The 23,406-nt window shown below is 39.9% G+C and overlaps 1 protein-coding gene across 5 annotated transcripts in view; it reads left to right on the forward strand.

Moving 5' to 3' along the window:
* ralyl.L (RALY RNA binding protein like L homeolog) overlaps nt 1–23,406 on the forward strand; it is a 387,429-nt gene that overhangs the window by 355,096 nt on the left and 8,927 nt on the right. For 4 of the 5 annotated variants that reach the window (XM_041566531.1, XM_041566532.1, XM_041566534.1 and 1 more), the window contains 2 exons: nt 2,440–2,565; nt 22,957–23,129. In XM_041566531.1, coding sequence (XP_041422465.1) covers nt 2,440–2,565; nt 22,957–23,129 — 299 coding nt within the window. The remainder of the gene's footprint in view (nt 1–2,439; nt 2,566–22,956; nt 23,130–23,406) is intronic. The other variant, XM_018268099.2, reaches the window with a different exon arrangement.

Raw genomic sequence — 23,406 nt, forward strand, 5'->3', positions numbered from 1 at the left:
ATTGTAGACTTAAATCTCCCATGACTGTGGCTATTCCATCCTGAGAAATGTATGGAGGGAGCAAGTAGTTGAAATTGGTTGGAATTGGCACATTCAGAACAATACGACGGGTATATCATTTTGAATCACAGCAGACTTTAATTATGCCAGTTGAGTCTAATTATCTTCATTTGTTTTTATTGACTGTGTGAGTTACACATCTGTTCAGTAATTAAGATTTCACACTGGAAGACATTTATGGGCTTCTTTTCACTAATCACGACTATCACCTTGCCGGTTTTTAAACTTAAAATAACATTATGTTCAACATTCTTTCTTCTTCTTCTGTAAGTTTTGAAGTTCAGTTTCATAAATCAACAGATACCCAGAGGAAAACGGTTCAGCCTGTGTTATTTTGCTGTTTCAAGTCTGTGATGAATGGGATTCCCTCTTTATATCTCTCTCCATTTATCAGCGCATGCTGTAAGCTCTTCACCGCTATTATTTTTATCTCTGCCACAAAATCCCAGTAGATACCAAACAAACTCACTCAGTATTTGTACTTCCCCGTCTATTTTGTAATAGGAAAATTCTGTATTCCGAGTGAGATTAAGGGTTTTGGCAAATGTAACCCTTACTGGAATCTTAAATGATGTTCCATCTATGCATAAAAGAGTCAGAGAGTTGCCCAATTTTATGTTATATGATATCAGCATTTCAGGTTACTGTATATACAGACCATAGCCTGTATGTTGCATTTCCCTTTCTAGAATGACCATATTGTTACAGCTACTTTTCTGGAATATTTCTAAAATGTAAGGTAAGGTGATGGCTTTTATTGGCTAAGTAAATAAAAATGTGATAGTATTTAGTCTCTTCTTCAGGATGGTAGCATCTTTAAACCCGAAGAAGAGATGTAATACTACAGGTATGGGACCTATTTTCTAGAATGCTCGGGATCTGGGGGTTTTCTAGATCTTTCTGTAATTTGGATCTCCATACTCTGTCTGCTTTAAAAAAATCATTTAAACATTAAATAAACCCAAAAGGATTGTTTTGCCTCCAGTAAGGATTAATTATATCTTAGTTAGGTACAGTGTACTGTTTTATTATTACAGAGAAAAAGTAAATTGTTTTTAAAAATTTTAATTATTTTAATAAAATGGATTCTATGGGAGATATCCTTCCCATAATTTGGAGCTTTCTGGATAATGGGTTTCTGGATAATGGATCCCATATTGAAAGCAGGAAATTTGTATCTACTTAGACAATAAAAGATTTCACCTAACCTTACATTTGCGGGATTTTTCCAATGGTTAACACAGTACAGCACCTTACTACCATGAAATATTTCTAGAAATAGAGCCTAACCAATGGTTCTAGAGGTTGCAGCCTTGCCGGGGGCTAAAGGGGTCCCATGTATTTCAACTAAGATGTAAAGAAATGCCAACATATTCCAAGATGCAGAGTTTTATTGGAAACTTGTGGCTAGTGGTGGAAAACATAGGAATCTATGGCAATGGGGGGGCAATGGTGTTTGGTAGAAAAAAAGGATCTCTTGGCCAGATTTTGCAAAATTTGCAAATACAATAAAGTTGTATTAGTTGTACCTTTGGTATGTACTACATTATAGTTCTACTGTAAATTAAAAAGAATGTTTATGTTCGTAAAAGTATAAAATGGGATTGTTATAAAGAGGCCTCTATTACATAGTGCCATGGCCTATAAATGATTGCAAGGGATTTAAACACAGCCAATTACAAACCAAGGTCATTCAGGGACTGGCTGGATTTCCCATGCAGCTTGGTACAACCATAATTCTAATCATGGAGTTGTCCACAGAGGTCCCATTGGGTTCAGAGTTGATTTATCCAAGGTCTATTCCCTTCATCCTCTTTTTCCAGTTGTGCCAGTGTGGTCTTTTTTTGTATCAGAATTAATTAGTACTTATTAACATTCTCTCCATCAATCGGTATAGAAACGGCTGACAGCCAACAAAGGGAAATTGATAAATGCGGTATGCTGATTTGTTATGACACCGTTAATGTATTATATGTGAGACTTCCATTGTAAATGATGGCAGGTAAAAAGATGAATTAAGAATAAAAGCAGCTCTTCCATGACTGCAGGTCTTTTTGGCTTAATGAGTTTCTTGCTGGTTTTGTAATGACATTTGTCTTGGTGTTTTTATTGTTAGTTTAAATGTAATTGTGCCTTACTGTACAGAGGGATATTCCTGAAGGAAGACTTGTTGCAGAATAGGAAAGCCATTGTTCAGTTTTGATTCAAGGCTCTGTTGTTGAAATGTTATTGGGGTTGGAGTTTGTGGTTTGTCATAATACACATAATGCAAGATGGTAATTTAACAACGGCAGGGTATTTTGATCTTTTTGCTTGGTGGCAGGGAGAGGTATCTGGGGAGCTGTAATGTCATTTCATTATTTCTTATTGTTCTTCTAGGGGATGCTTTACTGCGGTTGTGGATCATGGGCCACTCATACAAAAAGCGAGCACTGGTGAAAGAGAGAGGTCAGCAACTGGACTTCTCCAGGGATTCGCTGGAAATCAGGTGGCTGGGTATCAAAGGTATGATGTGGCCCCTAGTTGATTTTTAAGGTTTATAAGTCAGATTTGTATGGAGAAATGTTATTTTGTTTTGGCTGTTTTGTATAAGGGTTATAATGTGGCTCTTTATATAAAGTCAGCGAGATATTCCATAGACGCATGGCATTTTTTTTTTTTTTACATCATATTGTGCTATTTTTGTTTCATAGTATCCATATTATAGGCTTTTGTGATAATGGGTGTTTTGGCAAATTAGGGCTTTATAAGATGATCAGGGGACAAAAGGTTTCACAGGTAAATATAGTGAAAGGACTTCATTTTAAAATATCAAAGCGTGTTAGGAAAAATATTCAAAATTATAGGTTTTGGTCATAAGTCCAAAAGTGATTATTCCCTTTAATAAAAACAGTCATTTTTCATTCATATTTCGAGTACAGGTATGGGATCCGTTATCCATAAAGTGGTTAGACCATCTCCCATAGACTCCATTATAATCAAATAAACTAAATTTTTTAAAATGATTTCCCTTTTCTCTGTAGTAATAAAACAGTACCTTTTACTTGATCCAAACTAAGATATAATTAATCCTTATTGGAAGCAACACCAGCTTATTGGGTTTATTAAAGGTTTACATGATTTTCTGGTAGACTTAATGTATGAAGATCCAAATTACGGAAAGATCCATTATCTGGAAAACCCCAGGTCCGGAGCATTCTGGATAACAGGTCCCATACTTGTATTACATATATTGACCCCATGTGTTAAGTCTCCAATTAATGTTGTATTTTAAAAAGATTGTTTAATGTTATTTCGAACAAGCCTACATAAGCACACAAAAACATTATCTCTGCAACTTTTTAAAGCAATATTGCATCATGGCATGCTAGAAAACAATGTAACTATAGGTTATAATGGTTTATTCCACCTCATAGCAAGAAAACATTTTTAGGCAAAAATTCCCTTGGGGAAAAAAACAAAAACATTGCACGGTCTTCAAAATATTCACTCTATGAGCAAAAACAATATCTCCAATTTGCATTAAGGATGTCTATTTAAATACATGTATGGGATCCATTATCCAGAAACCTGTTATGCATAAAGCTCAAAATTACAGGAAGGTGTCTCCCATAGACTCCATTTTATCCAAATAATCCACATTTTTAAAAACTATTTTAATTTTCTCTGTTATAATAAAACAGTACCTTGTACTTCATCCAAAATAAGAAGTCATTTTATTGGATGCAAAACCAGCTTATTGGGTTTATTTAATGTTTAAATAATTTTCTAGTAGAGACAGTCATGAAGATTCAAATTATGTAAAGATCCTTTATCTGGAAAAGGCCAGGTCCCAAGCATTCAGGGTAACAGATTCCATACCCTTATATTGTTTTTGCTAAAAGTTACTGATAAACCATGACAGACTTTGAACCATGTCCAAAGTTTTCATAACTTTTTCTGGGCAGGGTTACCACTATTGATGGATGCTTTGAATTGTAGTTCATGAGTTGCTGGGGTGGATTTGTATTATAAGAAAACCTAAATTTTACATCCCTTGGTTTGAAATTTTTCCTTATTTTACATTTTTGTGGCCCTACATATATATATTATGCATAATTAATTTCCGTGGTGGTTTTAGTGTATAAGTAATGTGCCCCACTGTGTATTTTAACTTGGGTGCCCCAGGATTAATAAGAATAAGTGATGGACATTTCTGTTCCCAAAGCAGTTGGCAACTAACTTAATGATGCTTATCAAATAGAATGCGAAGGTTTGTGCAATACGGCTTTTTCATCATGGCAACATATTCAATCAAGGCAGTGCAATTTCATTTCAGAGATATTTGTATGAAAATTGGCAATAAAATGATGTTTCAGGGAAAGGTCAAGTAGTGCAGAGGAGTTGGAAGCAATGAAAGTGGAAATACTTAGTTTAATTAAATTAATCACAGTCCAACAACTGTTTTATTCTGAATTTTAGAAAAGGTCAAGAAAAAGAAAAATTGTAGTAAAGAAGAAAAAGACAAATTTGATTTCTTGAAAAACACAATATTTCAGCAGAATATTTTTTCCCAAAACTATACCTATCATCCTATGCCGGCTGACCAGTGGAAGAATGTTGGTCTTTAGTGATGGGCGAATTTATTCGCCATTCGTGAATTCGCTGCGAATTTGCGCGATTCACCGCCAGCGAATAAATTCGCGAAACGCCCGTGAAAATTTGCGGAAAAAATTCGCCGGCATCAAATTTTTTTTTTTTTTTTTTAAAACGGGTGCCGGCTTCAAAAACGGTCGCCAGCGTCAAAAACGAGGTTCTGCGTCAAAAACGAGACGCCGGCGCCGTTTCGCGAATTTTTCGCAGTTTCGCGAAATTCGCAAATTCGCCCATCACTATTGGTCTTTGTAGGTCAGTTGTGCACAATACAAAAACGTGTTAGCCAGGAGCAAAAATAAACTGAACGGGAAAGGAAGATTTATGGATTCAAATGTATGGAGTTATTTACACATTAAGACAGGGCCATAATTTAGGGTCAGGTATCATGTCACACTATGTGACCTGACTGAATCCAGACTCCTGGACTATTTACAACCCACCCTAATTCATTGTATTATCTCTACATTTGATCTCTATCTATCTGTAACTTCCTAATGTATTGCCCATGAATACCTTTCACTGATCTAACAGAATATATGCTGTGCCTTTCTAGCTTTCATTTGTATTTTGCCTGACGAAGGGGCCTCGGTGCTCCGAAAGCTTACAATGTATTTTTATTGTTAGCCAATATAGGTATCACTTCTACAATACTTTTTGTATTTGTTTGTTTTTTTTATTTGTTATTTTAGATCAGTTGTAAAACTGAAACTGTACTTTTGCAATAGCTGGAGTGCTGCAGGTTGGCTGTAGAGATATATTGATAGGGATGTAGCGAACGTCGGAAAAAAAGTTCGCGAACATATTCGCGAACTTGCGCAAAAACGCGAGCGGTTCGCGAACGGTTCGCGAACCCCATAGACTTCAATGGGAAGGCGAACTTTAACATCTAGAAAAGACATTTCTGGCCAGAAAAATGATTTTAAAGTTGTTTAAAGGGTGCAACGACCTGGACAGTGGCATGCCAGAGGGGGATCAAGGGCAAAAATGTATCTGAAAAATCTGCCTGTGTGTGCTTGGAAGAGATAGTGTAGGGGGAGAGCTGTTAGTGATTTCAGGGACAGATGATAGTAAGTTTGCTGGCTAGTAATCTGCTTGATACTGCTCTGTATTGGAGGGACAGAAGTCTGCAGGGATTTGAGGGACATTTTAGCTTAGGTAGCTTTGCTGGCTAGTAATCTACTGTTCTCTTTAAACAACTGCCATACGTTGACCTTGTAGGCATTGTTTGCCCAGTTTTTTTGGACGCAGCCACTGAAGCACAGTTGCCAGAAAAAATATGCCATATAAATGCTGAAAATAGTAATTTTTCGCCATACGTTGACCTTGTAGACATTGTTTGCCCAGTTTTTTTGGTTGCAGCCACTGAAGCACAGTTGCCAGAAAAAATATGCCATATAAATGCTGAAAATAGTCATTTTTTGCCATACGTTGACCTTGTAGGCATTGTTTGCCCAGTTTTTTTGGTCGCAGCCACTGAAGCACAGTTGCCAGAAAAAATATGCCATATAAATGCTGAAAATAGTCATTTTTTGCCATATACGTTGAGTCAACGTATGGCAAAAAATGACTATTTTCAGCATTTATATGGCATATTTTTTCTGGCCTCTGTGCTTCAGTGGCTGCGGCCAAAAAACTGGGCAAACAATGCCTACAAGGTCAACGTCGTTGACCTTGTAGGCATTGTTTGCCCAGTTTTTTTGGCCGCAGCCACTGAAGCACAGAGGCCAGAAAAAATATGCCATATAAATGCTGAAAATAGTCATTTTTTTGGTCGCAGCCACTGAAGCACAGTTGCCAGAAAAATTATGCCATATAAATGCTGAAAATATGCATTTTTTTGGTTGCAGCCACTGAAGCACAGAGGCCAGAAAAATTATGCCATATAAATGCTGAAAATATGCATTTTTTTGGTTGCAGCCACTGAAGCACAGAGGCCAGAAAAATTATGCCATATAAATGCTGAAAATATGCATTTTTTGGTTGCAGCCACTGAAGCACAGAGGCCAGAAAAATTATGCCATATAAATGCAGAAAATATGCATTTTTTTGGACGCAGCCACTGAAGCACAGTTGCCAGAAAAAATATGCCATATAAATGCTGAAAATAGTCATTTTTTGCCATACGTTGACCTTGTAGACATTGTTTGCCCAGTTTTTTGGTTGCAGCCACTGAAGCACAGAGGCCAGAAAAAATTAAACCAGTAGGGTTTGCACCCTAGTTTGTAATGGTGGCGGAGGGAGGAGGAGGACGCTAAAGGACAGCTGTGTGTGGAGTCATGAGGCTTGAAGAGAAGGACAGCTGCATAGAAGTCAGAACAAGTCTTCCGGCGTGCAGTAACCCTCCGAGATCCACCCCTCATTCATTTTAATAAAGGTCAGGTAATCGACACTTTTGTGACCTAGGCGAGTTCTCTTCTCAGTTACAATCCCTCCTGCTGCACTGAAGGTCCTTTCTGAGAGCACACTTGAGGCTGGGCAAGACAAGAGGTTCATGGCAAATTGTGACAGCTCTGGCCACAGATCAAGCCTGCGCACCCAGTAGTCCAGGGGTTCATCGCTCCTCAGAGTGTCGATATCTGCAGTTAATGCCAGGTAGTCCGCTACCTGCCGGTCGAGGCGTTCTTTGAGGGTGGATCCAGAAGGGTTGTGGCGCTGCCTTGGACAGAAAAACATTTGCATGTCTGACGTTACAGACTGGCCAAAGGGCTTTGTCCTTGCAGGTGTGCTCGTGGCAGGATTACTGGCACCTCTGCCCCTGGAATGTTGATGAGTTCCTGAAGTGACATCACCCTTAAAAGCATTGTACAACATGTTTTGCAGGCTGGTTTGTAAATGCCGCATCTTTTCGGACTTGTGGTATGTTGGTAACATTTCTGACACTTTATGCTTGTACCGAGGGTCTAGTAGCGTTGCGACCCAGTACAGGTCCTTCTCCTTAAGCCTCTTGATACGGGGGTCCTTCAACAGGCATGACAGCATGAAAGACCCCATTCTCACAAGGTTGGATGCAGAGCTATCCATCTCCGCTTCCTCATTATCAAGGACTGCATCATCCACGGTCTCCTCCCCCCAGCCACGTACAAGACCAGGGGTCCCCAAAAGGTCACCACTAGCCCCCTGGGAAGCCTGCTCCTGTTGGTCCTCCTCCTCCACAAAGCCACCTTCCTCCTCTGACTCCACTTCTGGCACCTCTCCCTGCGTTGCAGCAGGTGCCTGGGTTCGTTCTGGTGATTCCGACCAGAAATCGTGCGCTTCCAGCTCCTCGTCACGCTGGTCTACAGCCTCATCTGTCACTCGTCGCACGGCACGCTCCAGGAATAAAGCGAAGGGTATTAGGTCGCTGATGGTGCCTTCGGTGCGACTGACCATATTTGTCACCTCTTCAAAAGGTCGCATGAGCCTGCAGGCATCGCGCATAAGCACCCAGTAACGGGGGAAAAAAATCCCCAGCTGTGCAGATCCAGTCCTACCACCCAGTTCAAAAAGGTACTCGTTGACGGCCCTTTGTTGTTGCAGCAGACGTTCCAACATAAGGAGCGTTGAATTCCAGCGAGTCTGGCTGTCAGAAATCAAACGCCTGACTGGCATGTTGTAGCGCTGCTGAATGTCAGCAAGGCGTGCCATGGCTGTGTAGGAACGTCTGAAATGGGCCGACACCTTTCTGGACTGGGTGAGAACGTCCTGGAATCCTGGGTACTTGGAGACAAAACGTTGGACTATTAAATTTAACACATGTGCCATGCAGGGCACATGTGTTAAATTGCCTAGTCTCAACGCTGCCAACAGATTGCTTCCATTGTCACACACCACTTTTCCGATCTGCAGTTGGTGTGGGGTCAGCCACCGATCGGCCTGTGACTGCAGAGATGACAGGAGTACAGATCCGGTATGGTTTTTGCTTTCCAGGCACGTCATCCCCAAGACAGCGTGACAACGGCGTACCTGGCACGTCGAATAGCCTAGGGGGAGCTGGGGGTGCACAGGTGTGGAGGAGGAGAAGGAGGACCCAGCAGCAGAGTAAGAAGAAGAAGAAGACGAGGTAGAGAGCGATGGAGGAGTAGAGGTGGTGGCAGAACCGCGTGCAATCCGTGGCGGTGACACCAACTCCAATGTTGTTGTTGAGCTACCCATTCCCTGCTTCCCAGCCATTACCAAGTTCACCCAGTGGGCAGTGTAGGTGACATACCTGCCCTGACCATGCTTGGAGGACCATGCGTCAGTAGTCATATGGACCTTTGGCCCAACACTAAGTGACAGAGATGCGGTAACTTGGCTCTGCACATGTTGGTACAGGTGTGGTATTCCCTTTTTAGAAAAAAAATTGCGGCTGGGTACCTTCCACTGCGGTGTCCCAATTGCTACAAATTTGCGGAAGGCCTCAGAGTCCACCAGCTGGTATGGTAAAAGCTGGCGGGCTAAGAGTGCAGACAAGCCAGCTGTCAGACGCCGGGCAAGGGGGTGACAGTCAGACATTGGCTTCTTACGCTCAAACATGGCCTTCACAGAAACTTGGCTGGTGGCAGATGACTGGGAATGGGAACAGGTGGTCAAGGTGGAAGGCGGAGTGGAGGGTGGTTCAGACGGGTCAAGGAGAGCAGAGGTAGAGCAGTAAGATGCTGGACCAGAAGGAGTGTGGCTTTTAGTTTGCCTGTTGCCTTTGAGGTGTTGCTCCCAAAGTGCTTTGTGCTTGCCGCTCATGTGCCTTCGCATAGAAGTTGTACCTATGTGGCTGTTGGGCTTACCAAGGCTCAGTTTCTGACTGCACTCATTGCAAATTACAATGCTTTTGTCAGAGGCACACACATTAAAAAAATCCCACACTGCTGACTTTTTGGAAGTGTGCGATCTGGCGGTAACAGTAGAAGTTGGCGGCATTGGCGGCAATGGCGGGTGCGTTGGCCGGCTGAACACAGGTGCCGATACATGTTGTTGCCCTACTGATCCCTGCGGGCTGTCCTCCCTGCTTCTTCTAAGTCTTATTCTCCTACTGCCTCTCTGACTCTCCGTCTCTCCATCTGAACTACCCTCCTCTTGCTCTCTTCTACTAGGCACCCACAAAACATCAATCTCCTCATCATCATTCTCCTCAGATGCATCAATTTCTTCTGACACATCACAGAAGGAAGCAGCAGCGGGGACCTCCTCCTCATCACTCATTATGTCCATCTCTGTCGTGTTCTCTGCCAGAATTAAATCTGGTGTAAGGTCCTCATCTCCTTCATCTTCTTCTGGCAATAATGGTTGCGCATTACTCAGTTCAAGAAACTCATGGGAAAATAACTCCTCTGACCCCAGTGAAGAAGGGGCACCGGTGGTGGAGGAAGTGTTACGTGGGGTGGCCATAGCAGTGGAGGATGAGGAGGATGTTGTGGTAAAGTTAGACGGTAGAGGATGGGGTGTGCTGTGTAAGCCAGTCAACTACCTCTTCAGCATTTTGGGAGTTCAGGGTCATTGGCTTTTTAAAACTGGGCAATTTGCTAGGGCCACAGGATTGCATAGCAGCACGGCCCCTAGCACGGCCTCTGCGTGGCGGCCTGCCTTTGCCTGGCATTATTTTTAAAAAAACAACAACAACAACAAAAACTCAGTTGGTTTTTCTGGAAACGATAATACACACAGCTAGATGGCGGGTTGAAGAAAACAGTGTGCAAATAATGCCTACAAGGTCAACGTATACACTATACAGCGGTGGATACGGATTACGTAAAATATATGAATGCTGCTTGAAAAAAAGTAACTCAAGTGGTTTTTCTAGAGACGATAATATTATCAATATTTAGACAAAATGTGAACAAGCTCACACAGCTAGATGGCGGGTTGAAGAAAACAGTGTGCAAATAATGCCTACAAGGTCAACGTATACACTACTACAGCGGTGGATACGGATTACGTAAAATATATTATGGCTGCTTGAAAAAAGTCACTCCGGTGTTTTTTCTGGAGACGGTAATATTATGGATATTTAGACAGAATGTGAACAAGGTCACACAGCTAGATGGCGGGTTGAAGAAAACAGTGTGCAAATAATGCCTACAAGGTCAACGTATACACTACTACAGCGGTGGATACGGATTACGTAAAATATATGAATGCTGCTTGAAAAAAAGTAACTCAAGTGGTTTTTCTAGAGACGATAATATTATCAATATTTAGACAAAATGTGAACAAGGTCACACAGCTAGATGGCGGGTTGAAGAAAACAGTGTGCAAATAATGCCTACAAGGTCAACGTATACACTACTACAGCGGTGGATACGGATTACGTAAAATATATTATGGCTGCTTGAAAAAAGTCACTCCGGTGTTTTTTCTGGAGACGGTAATATTATGGATATTTAGACAGAATGTGAACAAGGTCACACAGCTAGATGGCGGGTTGAAGAAAACAGTGTGCAAATAATGCCTACAAGGTCAACGTATACACTACTACAGCGGTGGATACGGATTACGTAAAATATATTATGGCTGCTTGAAAAAAGTCACTCCGGTGTTTTTTCTGGAGACGGTAATATTATGGATATTTAGACAGAATGTGAACAAGGTCACACAGCTAGATGGCGGGTTGAAGAAAACAGTGTGCAAATAATGCCTACAAGGTCAACGTATACACTACTACAGCGGTGGATACGGATTACGTAAAATATATGAATGCTGCTTGAAAAAAAGTAACTCAAGTGGTTTTTCTAGAGACGATAATATTATCAATATTTAGACAAAATGTGAACAAGGTCACACAGCTAGATGGCGGGTTGAAGAAAACAGTGTGCAAATAATGCCTACAAGGTCAACGTATACACTACTACAGCGGTGGATACGGATTACGTAAAATATATTATGGCTGCTTGAAAAAAGTCACTCCGGTGTTTTTTCTGGAGACGGTAATATTATGGATATTTAGACAGAATGTGAACAAGGTCACACAGCTAGATGGCGGGTTGAAGAAAACAGTGTGCAAATAATGCCTACAAGGTCAACGTATACACTACTACAGCGGTGGATACGGATTACGTAAAATATATTATGGCTGCTTGAAAAAAGTCACTCCGGTGTTTTTTCTGGAGACGGTAATATTATGGATATTTAGACAGAATGTGAACAAGGTCACACAGCTAGATGGCGGGTTGAAGAAAACACTGTGCAAATAATGCCTACAAGGTCAACGTATACACTACTACAGCGGTGGATACGGATTACGTAAAATATATGAATGCTGCTTGAAAAAAAGTAACTCAAGTGGTTTTTCTAGAGACGATAATATTATCAATATTTAGACAAAATGTGAACAAGCTCACACAGCTAGATGGCGGGTTGAAGAAAACAGTGTGCAAATAATGCCTACAAGGTCAACGTATACACTACTACAGCGGTGGATACGGATTACGTAAAATATATTATGGCTGCTTGAAAAAAGTCACTCCGGTGTTTTTTCTGGAGACGGTAATATTATGGATATTTAGACAGAATGTGAACAAGGTCACACAGCTAGATGGCGGGTTGAAGAAAACAGTGTGCAAATAATGCCTACAAGGTCAACGTATACACTACTACAGCGGTGGATACGGATTACGTAAAATATATTATGGCTGCTTGAAAAAAGTGACTCCGGTGTTTTTTCTGGAGACGGTAATATTATGTATATTTAGACAGAATGTGAACAAGGTCACACAGCTAGATGGCGGGTTGAAGAAAACAGTGTGCAAATAATGCCTACAGGGCAAATAATGCCTAAAAGGTCAACTTATACACTACTACAGCGGTAGTAAAATAAAAAAAAGTAAAATAAAAAAAAAATGAATATTAAAAAAAAAAAATTAAAGTTGGTGCTGCTGAACTACTAGGAGCAGCAGATTAGCACACCATTCCCACTCCCCAACACTGCTAGACTAATAGCACTGGGCTCTTATAGTAGTAGTAGTAGTAGTAGTAGTAAAACAACAAAAAATAAATAAAAGCAGTCCTTACAAGGACTACTGTTATTGCAGCAGTCAGCAGATGAGATCAGAAGCAGGACAGCTGCCCACTGCAGCTACATACAGAGCACTGCAGTAGAAGGTAGATTACTAGCCAGCAAAGCTACCTAAGCTTAAATGTCCCTCAAACCCCTGCAGACTTCTGTCCCTCCAATAACAGAGCAGTATCAAAACGATTACTAGCCAGCAAACTTTCAACTGTCCCTGAAATCACTAACAGGCAGCAGCTCTCTCCCTACACTATCTCTTCAGCACACACAGGCAGAGTGAAAAAACGCTGCAGGGCTTCGGTTTTTATAGGGAAGGGGAGTGGTCCAGGGGAGAGCTTCCTGATTGGCTGCCATGTACCTGCTGGTCTGGGGTGAGAGGGCAAAAAAAAGCGCCAACAATGGCGAACCCAAAATGGCGAACGTCGCGCGACGTTCGCGAACTTCCGGCAAGCGCGAACACCCGATGTTCGCGCGAACAAGTTCGCCGGCGAACAGTTCGCGACATCTCTATATATTGATGACAATTATATTCTTTAGTTTTATATCTTGAATTATCTTGTGTATCTGATATTGCAAGAGTCATTTCTGTATTTATCTACAGTTCTCTATGTGCTGTGTTGGTAATCCCCGTAAATACAAAATGCTAAATAGTTATACATACAGAAGCAGTAACAAAAAAATATGGAGAAAGAGAGCTTAACGTGACTTAAGAGAATTGAGGCTTGCAGACTTTAAGAAAAACGAATATCCCTGACAGGGGAAGAAGAAATAGTTGATGCAGGTGAGAAAAGACAAACTGTTCCCTATTTGTGACAATTATCTCATATGTATCTACAGTATGGGACCTGGGGTTAAAATACCTTTCTGTAATTTGGATCTTTATACCTTAAGTCTGCTAAAAATCATTTAAACATGAAATTAACCTAATAGGATTGTTTTGCCTCAAATAAGGATTAACGAATCTTAGTTGGGAAAAAGTACAAGATACTGGATTATTAATACAGAGAAAAAGGAAATCCTTTTAAAAAATGTTAATTATTTGATTGATGGAGACTATGGGAGATGGCCTTCCCTTAATTCAGAGCTTTCTGGATAATGGGTTTTCAAATAACAGATCCCATACCTGTACAGGGCAGTGTTTCTCCTATTGTAATTATTAAGGATATTAGTAGTCAGTGGAGTGTTCCATGACCATATAAAACAAGACCACAGGTCATATAACTTTAAGTTGCAGGGCCTATTGAATTTTAGTGATCTTACCTGTACTGGGAATAAAGGCACTGCTTTTAGAGAGATCTCATATCAATTGCTTCTGAGCACTGATCAAGAGACACGAGTCATGCTATTATCTAAATCCGCTTTATTTAATATCAAAGGTACATCAGTAAGGTAAAAGCTAACGCGTTCCTAGGTTAGCAGGCACGAAACGTGTTAGTTTTTATCCACCGATATACCTTTGATATTAAAGCCGGATTAGATAATAGCACGACTTGTGTCTATTGATCAGCGTTCAGAAGCGAATGATATGAGGTCTTGCTGAATCCGAAGCGAAGTAACAGGTGTCTCGCGAGAGCAGCGATCATGATGAGACGTGCTGCCGGCTAAGCTCCACCATTTCCACTCTGCGTTCTGGTGGATTCACTTCTTTTAGAGAGAATGACCAAGTGGTCCTGCACAGTACAATGTCATAATACAATGTCATAGCACAAGGAGAGGGAGGGAATTGACATGTTTGCACATCATGAGTTCAAGGACCCCATTGGTACCTCCTGTGGTGGTATTATTCATTATTCATAAATGTCCTTGTCAGCCACAGCTGGAAAAAGTTCAAATTTCAGTGCGGCAAGGACAACATTATTGGCTGAAATATATTATCTAGTAGCAGACATTTCATTGGAGTGGAAGGAGGTATTCTAGTGCTTTTAAAACCAAGTTGCTGGGTTGCCTTCTTCTGAAAGGAAAAATGTACATTCATGGACTATCAGTTTATTGACACGTAGTTTGAACTGTACTGGCATTGATGGTATTACAGTGCTTCCAATTTACTTCCCTGTCGTTCAACTTTTCAGGGCACTATCCTGTGTCCTTGACTCTTTATCATGCTGTTGTTGATGCCACCATGACCCTAGGTCAGTGGACACCTAATACTTACCCTACATATGTCCATTACCACCATATAATATAGGAAAGTTTTGGATTAAACAAGCTAAACAAGCTACGCCTGATGTCTGACTCCTTCTCCATTCTTCTCCATTCTTCTCCATTCTTCTCCATTCTTATTGTTTCTGCTATAAAACTTCTATGATATCCTTATTTGTCTGGCCATGTTGCAGATGATGTTATGTCATCTTAGTGGACTTCTCAGTTGTGCCACCTTCTGGCTTCTTGTAAGGGAAAAGCTTAAAACTACAGTAGAACGTTACGTACCTCCTTTTTAATGATTATCCAGTCCAATGCACAGTTCGGTGCACATACGCTGCATTAGGTTCTTCTCAGATTTTACATTTTATGTTCTTTTTATCTTTCCCTTGAGAAATGTAAAATAGGATCCTTTTGTCAGCCTTCCAGTGAAACAGTGGCTGCTTAGGTAAAACAAAACTAAAAGCTGAGCCAGCAATACCTTCATTCACGATAGGGCAGGGTCACCAATATTTTTTTCACCCATGAGCCACATTCAAATGTAAAAAGAGTCACAAACATGAAAAATGTTCCTGGGGTGCCAAATAAGGGCTGTGATTGGCTATGTGATAGCCCCTATGTGGACTGTTTTTTATGCAACTGAAACTTGCCTCCAAGCCAGGAATTTAAAATGTTTTATTTTTTTAGGCCACTGGGAGCAACATCCAAGGGGTCGGGGAGCAAAAGCCAAGGGGTCGGAGAGCAACATGTTACTCATTTGCCACTGGTTGGGGATCACTACGAAAGGAGAATTAAACTGAAGGAAAAAATACCTTCACGTCTTTCCATTAAAGAATGGATTGGGAGAATAAAAAAGTCAAGGTGTATTGTATTGTATGATATTGTGCACAAAGTGTAAATCCCAGTCATGCAGCTCTTGGTAAATGGTAGCTCTGGGGCTCACTTACAAATTGGTGCGTTGGGGTTTGGCTGTTGGTTGGTTAGCATGCCGTGTAGCTTCATAGATTGCAAAATATATTAAGAGTCGAGTGAAAATCAAGTGTAGTAAAAGGTGTCATTAGTGCTCCATGAAAAATGATATCTTGAAACAACTTTGTTTGTAGTTGAAAGTGCAGCCTAATTCCGGACATAATTCCCAGAGGTGCAGAATCATTTTATACATTTTGTTATATATTACACATCATTTTGCACATTTGCTACATGAATCATAGCGGTAGTGGAATGGAATATACAAACTGGCACGCATGTTGGCATACAAATCAGCACGCTCCAGTGAATCCAGCTCCGGCGCCAGAGACATTTAAATCACAAATTTCTTTTATTCCTGTCCTTTCCGAGACTTCAATCAAAGCTGATTTATGGGCCTGATTTCACATTCAAACCAAAACTGTAAATGCGTATAATATCAAAGTACATAGTAGATCTTCATTACAAACGTGTTGGCAGAATGACATTTGAACTCACGCAATAGGAAAACTCCAGGATATTTATGATCAGAGACAGAAGCATATTGTTTGGCTTAGGTTTTACTTACTATGATGTTAGCAGTGTAATTCAGCCGTGCATCAAATGTTGTTCTATGATACAGGTATGGGACCTGATATTCAGGATACTTATGACCTGGGGTTTTCTGGATAATGGGTATTTCTGTAACTTGGATCTCCATATATTCAGGGCCCAATTTAATAATGGTTGAGCCTTTGGGTGCTAAAACCAGGCAAAAGTTAATATAATCTCTCGTGGTTCCTTCCATTGAATACTTAGGCAACTGCCGAGCATGTTTTTTTCCCCCCAACAATAAAATAAAAAGCTTTGCAGGTTTTAGGTGCAAAGATTAATATTTTTTTTGGAACAACCTGCTCAGGGGAGGTAGGCAACTATGTAATTGATTAAAAGTTTTTTGCTCCAGCTCCAGTTCCAAATAGCAAAAAATAAGTGGATAGCTTTGTCTGAGGTTGGGGATAGTGATTTTAAGACTTACTCCACCAAGAGGTTGGATAGTGGTCACAAATAGAGGGGTAATTGCCGTAATATGGAGTTTTCTGGATAGCATGTTTCCGGATAATGGATCCCATACCTGTTCTGTAATATGTATCATTAACTACATCGACTGCAGGTTCCTCACACTACTAATTCCTGAGATGTTCAGAGCAGCTATGCTAATTACAACCTACAAGTTCTGTTAAGAAGTTTTGCCAGTCAACCAGATCCCCGGAGACCTCCAAGTTAGACTTTGTAAACACTGGCCAAGTTTGAGAGCGAAATCCTAATTACTTCAAAGCCAAGCATTTTCCACAGATGCTTATATTAACATTTCTACGCTGAACGGTTTCTCAGCAGGAAATACGCTGTCTGTGTTGCAAGGCAATTCTCTGAAGCTTTCTGGAGCATTCAAAGATGAGGTTTGAAAGGCCTCTTTCTTCCCCTGTATAGAGGTGCCGCCAGCAGAGCTGAATTATTTATACCAGCCACAGACATGGAGGAGTGAGCATTTCATGTCGCAAAATATGCAAAAATTCACAGGAATGTTGGAAAGGTTTAGGATCTTATAATCACGGCCTGTCTTCCCTGTCGCATATTTATTTTCTTTATTGATCATTAACTTTGCATTCTAATTTAGAAAACAAATTCACATTTTAAGAATCAGGCCATCTTTTTTTTTTTGTTATGATTTTTTATTTATACGTTCTGGATAGAGCATGTAGTGCAAGAGCAAGATCTTTACACATGGCCTGGAAAAGTTTCCTAAGATTAAGAAATAGAATTTGAGAAACAATGCAGGGTACAAGTTGATCCAGGGTCTGGGCCGATTGCCATTTTGGAGTCAGGAAGGAATTTTTTCCCCCTCTGAGGCAAATTGGAGAGGCTTCAGATGTTTTTTTTTTGTCTTCCTCTGGATCAACTGGAAGTTAGACAGGTTAAAAAAAGTAAAAAGGGTGAACTTGATGGATGTGTGTCTTTTTTCAACCTAACTTACTATGTTACTTATCAAAAACACTCACCCAAACAGTCTGCTACACATTAGTGTCTACATTTGTTTCCTAATTCTCTTAATATTAATGTGCTGATATATTATTATTGCAGATTCAGTGCCAGCCACGAGACCTTCCCTAGCACTGTACTGAGTATAATGCTGCAGATAGTTTTAGCATATAGTGATCCTTTAAAGAAAGTGATAGTGGAAAATAGTGATGGTCGAATTTGGGACTTTTAGCTTCGACAAAAATTAGCAAAATTAGCGAAACAACGAAAAATTTGCGAAATAGCGCCGGCGTCTCGTTTTTGACTTCGGCGTCCGCTTTTTGGACCGCTGGCGAAAATGCACTGGTGTCCAAAAAAACGGACATCGGCGTTTTTTTGCAGGAATTCGCGCCTGGCGAATAAATTCGCCCATCAATAGTGGAAAATTGTTCAGGGGAGCCTCTCCTCGGTGGTTAGATGGGTGAATGCCACCAAATCTTATAGGTGTACAAAGAGACATATAGTATCAGGGGTGTAACTACAGAGGAAGCAGACCCTGCGGCTGGTATAGGGGGCCCCATGAGGCCCAAATAATGAATATATTGGTAAAAAAAAAAGGACAATCTCTGGTTACGTTGGGGGCCCTAAAATTAATTTGCTGTGGGGCCCAGTAACATCTAGCTATGCCTCTGTATAGTAGGCTGTAGGAGTATTTATTTTATGGGTGCTTTTTTGATTCCCAGAGGCACCCGAGTGCCTATGTTCCTAGCTTTTTATTTAGCAGCTCTCCAGATTGCAATTTCAGCAATCTGGTTGCTAGGGTCCAAATTACCCTAGCAGCCATGCCTTGATGTAAATAAGAGACTGGTATATGATTAAGACAGGAAGATGAGTCATAAAAAGTAGCAATAACAATACATGTGTAGCCTTATAGAGCATTTGTTTTTAGATGTGGTCAGCGACCCCCATTTGAAAGCTGGAAAGGATCAGAAGAAACAGGCAAATAATTACAAATATATAATTATAATGAAGACCAAGGATGGGTCTGGTTTATGCAGAATATGGAATAAAGGAAAAAAACGTAAAAATTAAAAAAATTATAGTAACCCTTTTGTCTACAGAGACACGGGGGACACCATATCCCTCTGAAAGATCCTACTGATTCCCTGAAGCACAGGGAGAGCTGAGGACCTTCTCCAGGCAATTGTAGCAGTGAATTACAGGCATCTACCCTGTGCCAGACTGCAGTTGTTATTAAAACCATTTTATTTTCTCTCTCAATATATATTAAGAATGCAATAAAAATGAAAATGCTAATGTTGATGCAGGGATGAAAATTACCATATTCATTTCTCATAACAAACGATTAAAAGGAAACTAATTATATTTCTGCAGGACTGGTTCAACAATAATAACTTGCTCATCGGTGCTACCGAAACACTATTTAGCCGCTCCTATAATTCTCTGCTTTATAACTGCTGTAATAAGCAGAATAAGTGTAATCATTTCTATTAGGTTTCACAATAAGACTTACTAACACTGAACATAAATGTGTGGTGAATCGGGTATATATTGTGAACGTGATAGGAACCTTAGATTGTAAGCTCCACTGGAACAGGGGGTGAAGTGGTGAGAAAATATGTTTGCACTCTATAAATGATGATGATGAAGCTTTAGAATTGTGACTTCTAACAGGGGTGGTTCTCCTTTAAGTTAACTTTTAGTATGTTATAGAATGGCTAATTCAAAGCAACTTTTCAACTGGCCTTCATTTTTTCTATTGTATAGTTTCTGCATAGTGATGGGCAAATAAATTCGCCAGGCGCGAATTAGCGCCGTATTTCCGAATTTTGCTACCGTCTAATAAATTTGCAAAACTGCTGCGCAAAAAAGTCGATTGCGCATCAACATTATTTGGACGCCCATTGACTTTAATGCTGGCGTCAGATTAGTGTTTCACAAATTTTGCAGGAAATTCACAAATTTTTGCGGTGAAGCGAAACAGGACTAATTCGCCCATCACTATATCTGAATTATTTGTCCTTTTAGCTTTCAAATGGGGGTCACTGACTCCATCTAAAAAACTAATGCTCTCTAAGGCTTTATTGTTATTGCTACTCATCTTTCTAGTCAGGCCTCTTCTATTCATATTCCAGTCTCTTATTCAAATCAATGCATGGTTGCTAGGGGAATTTGAACCCTAGCAACCAGATTGCTGAAACAGCAAACTGGAGAGCTGCTGAATAAATAGCTGAATATGTAAAAAAACACAAATAATAAAAAAGGAAAACCAATTGCAAATTGTCTCAGAATATCGCTCTCTACATCATACTAAAAGTTAATGCAAAGGTGAACATCTCATTTAAAAGAAATTAGGTTTCAGTTGTGTCAAAGCCTGTGCCTTGCTCTGAATGTGGTGCTACCTGCTTCAGCAACACTGTATTCAGAGATGGTAGATGGCACAGGTAGTTCCCAACACCAATCACATACAAGCTAGGAAGCAGCAGGAGATACAGATTACTTTATTGAATGCCAATAGCAAGATGTGATAACAGGCCTCACTGCGCCTTTCTCCAGATTAGTAAAGCAGATGCTCACTTTTGAGTTAACTTTTAGGATGATGTAGAGAGTGATATTCTGAGACAATTTGCAGTTGGTCTTCATTTTTTAGAAATGATTTTTGTTTTTTGAATTATTTAGCTTTTATTCAGCAGCTCTCAGTTTGTAATTTGTCAATCTGGTCCCTAGAGTCCAAATCACCCGAGCAACCATGCATTGATTTGAATAAGAGATTGGAATATGAATAGAAGAGGCCTGAATAGAAAGAGGAGTAATACAAATTAGCAATAATAACAAATTTATAGTGTTACAGAGCATGTGTTTTTTAGATGACCCCCATTTGAAAGCTGTAAAGAGTCAGAAGAAGAAGGCAATTAATTTAAAAAAAAATACAGGTATGGGACCTGTTATCCAGAATGCTCCGGACTTGGGGTTTTCCGGATAATATTATTTCTATCATTTGGACCTTAAGGGGCCGATTCACTAACTTCGGGTGAAGGATTCGAAGTAAAAAAACTTCGAATTTCGAATTGTTTTTTGGGCTACTTCGACCATCGAATGGGCTACTTCGACCATTGACTATGACTTCGACTTCGAATCGAAGGATTCAAACTAAAAATCGTTCGACTATTCGACCATTCGTTAGTCGAAGTACTGTCTCTTTAAGAAAAAACTTCGACCCCCTAGTTCGCCATCTAAAAGCTACCGAAGTCAATGTTAGCCTATGGGGAAGGTCCCCATAAGCTTTCCTAAATTTTTTTGGTCGAAGGAGAATCCTTCTATCGTTGGATTAAAATCCTTCGAATCATTCAATTCGAAGGATTTAATCGTTCGATCGAAGGATTTAATCGTTCAATCAAAGGATTATTCCTTCGATCGTTCAATCGAACTATTTGCGCTAAAATCCTTCGACTTCGATATTCGAAGGATTTTAATTCCCAGTCGAATATCGAAGGTTAATTAACCCTCGATATTCGACCCTCGATGAATTTGCCCCTAAGTCTACTAGAAAATCATGTAAACATTATATAAACCCAATAGGCTGGTTTTGCTTCCAATAAGGATTAATTATATCTTAGTTTGGATCAAGTACAAGTACTGTTTAATTATTACAAGTACTGTTTATATACTATATAGAAAATGGAAAACGTTTTTAATAATGTGGATTATTTGATTATGAATGGAGTCTTTTGGGGCTTTCTGGATAATGGGTTTTCTGGATAACGGATCCCATACCTGTAATGAAGACGAATTGAAAAGTTGCTTAAAATTGGTGCACTACTACTTGGTCCTAAAGAGTACAATTTTACACCCCTTAGCGCCTTTACATTTGCACCTTGGGCAATGGTAAATACTTACAATTCTAAAAAAACAAACTATGAAACTATTAAGATTAGCGATATACAATTCAGCTGCTCCAGCTCAACGTTTCTCTTTGGAGAAGCTGCAAGTCCTCAAGCGTTCCCAATAGCTCCCAACATATTACTCAAACTATGGACAGCATCATTATTTAAAATAATAGTCTTTATTAGCTTCTGCTTTTAATAAGGGCAGAGGATCAAACTCACAACACATTTGGGGCTTACAAATCCTTATCCATGCCTATGATGTATAAAGCGTTCAGGGGCATCTAAACAAACTTAGCCAATATCACTTGATCTTCAGTGTAGACGTAAGAAAACTACGGTATGACCTTGATGGAGTATCTACAGTAATTGCTATAATCCTAGGACAGTAGTTCCCAAACTGTGGCAACCTTACTATGAGCTAAGGGGGGCCTTATTAAAAGGTTGGTTGTAGGAGGCTTGATCCTCAAAAGTCCAGCAGACACTGCCTTAGCGTTATCCTATAAATTTATTTTTCTACTACTACATTGACTTACATTTAAGTTTAATACAGTTTATTTATAAGTACATAGCACAGTATTGTTGAGTATTATAATTTTTTTTAGGAAAAGCATAATAAGGAATTTATGGAATGAGAGGGAGTGTGGAGAAGGGCAACTTATAGTTACAGTGTCAAGACTGAAATAAATATATTCATCAAATTGAATGTTGTGCCCAAGTACTCTATGGGGGTTATTTATCAAGCTCCAAATTTATCTCAGTATTTCTAAGATAAAAATCCAAGCAACTCAATGGATCTTATTTATTATTCAAAAAAATAGGTTCGGGCAAACTTCGGACCTTTGGACTTTTTGGACTTTTTGGCCCAAAATCCCCAAAATCATCGGATAACAATACTGACAGCAGCGCAGACACTGGGACCTTCCCTATTGACTAATACAGGACCTGAGAGCTTTGAGATGCCGGGTTTTCAGATTTGGAGTTTTCATACCATCCGGAAAAATTCTGATTGTTTTTAAGGTCCAAAAAAATCAGAATTTTTCGGATTTCGGGTATTCGGAACTTAATAAGTAACCCCCTATATCTTACAGCTAACAAAGGAATCTATAATAATATATGGGGCCCTAAAATATAAAATATTCCTCTAGAATTTGCCTGATTGGTGGGGGCTGATTTTTAACCTTTGCTATTTTCTTACTTTGTTTTTTTTTTGCCTTTAATTGAGAAGAAGCAAAGAGCAGTACTTACTCCAATAAATGTTGTCTGTTTGATTTTACTTTCTTTTTTTATGAACAGGAGCTCAAAAAAAGCAAACTGAAGATCATACAGATTTAGTTCAAGAAGAGTGTAAATCAGAAACGGCTGACAACTCCACTGAAGAGCACATCGAGGGAGGACATGATGCAGACGGCGAAGAGATGACTGATGGTTTAGAGGAAGACTTTGATGAAGATGGCAGCAATGAGCTGGTGAGATATTGCAATAATGTAAGCTCCCTGCTGTGCACCAGTTCGGTGAGCGCATGAAATCAGGTTTCAGCGGAAATAAAACTCTAGTTAGCTAATAGCGCTGGGCAAACCATTTATTAGCTTATTTATTAACACATCCACATATCACAAGTGCTAGAAAGTGACTTAGCAGCAAAGTGCAATACTCTAACTGCTGCTGTTAATGTCAAATAAAGATCTATGAGGGAATCAACGTGCTCTGCAGTAAAAACAAGATGTGCACCTTCCAGGAAAATGT

This window comes from Xenopus laevis, chromosome 6L (assembly GCF_017654675.1).
Source record: "Xenopus laevis strain J_2021 chromosome 6L, Xenopus_laevis_v10.1, whole genome shotgun sequence".
NCBI classification, from domain to species: Eukaryota; Metazoa; Chordata; class Amphibia; order Anura; family Pipidae; genus Xenopus; species Xenopus laevis.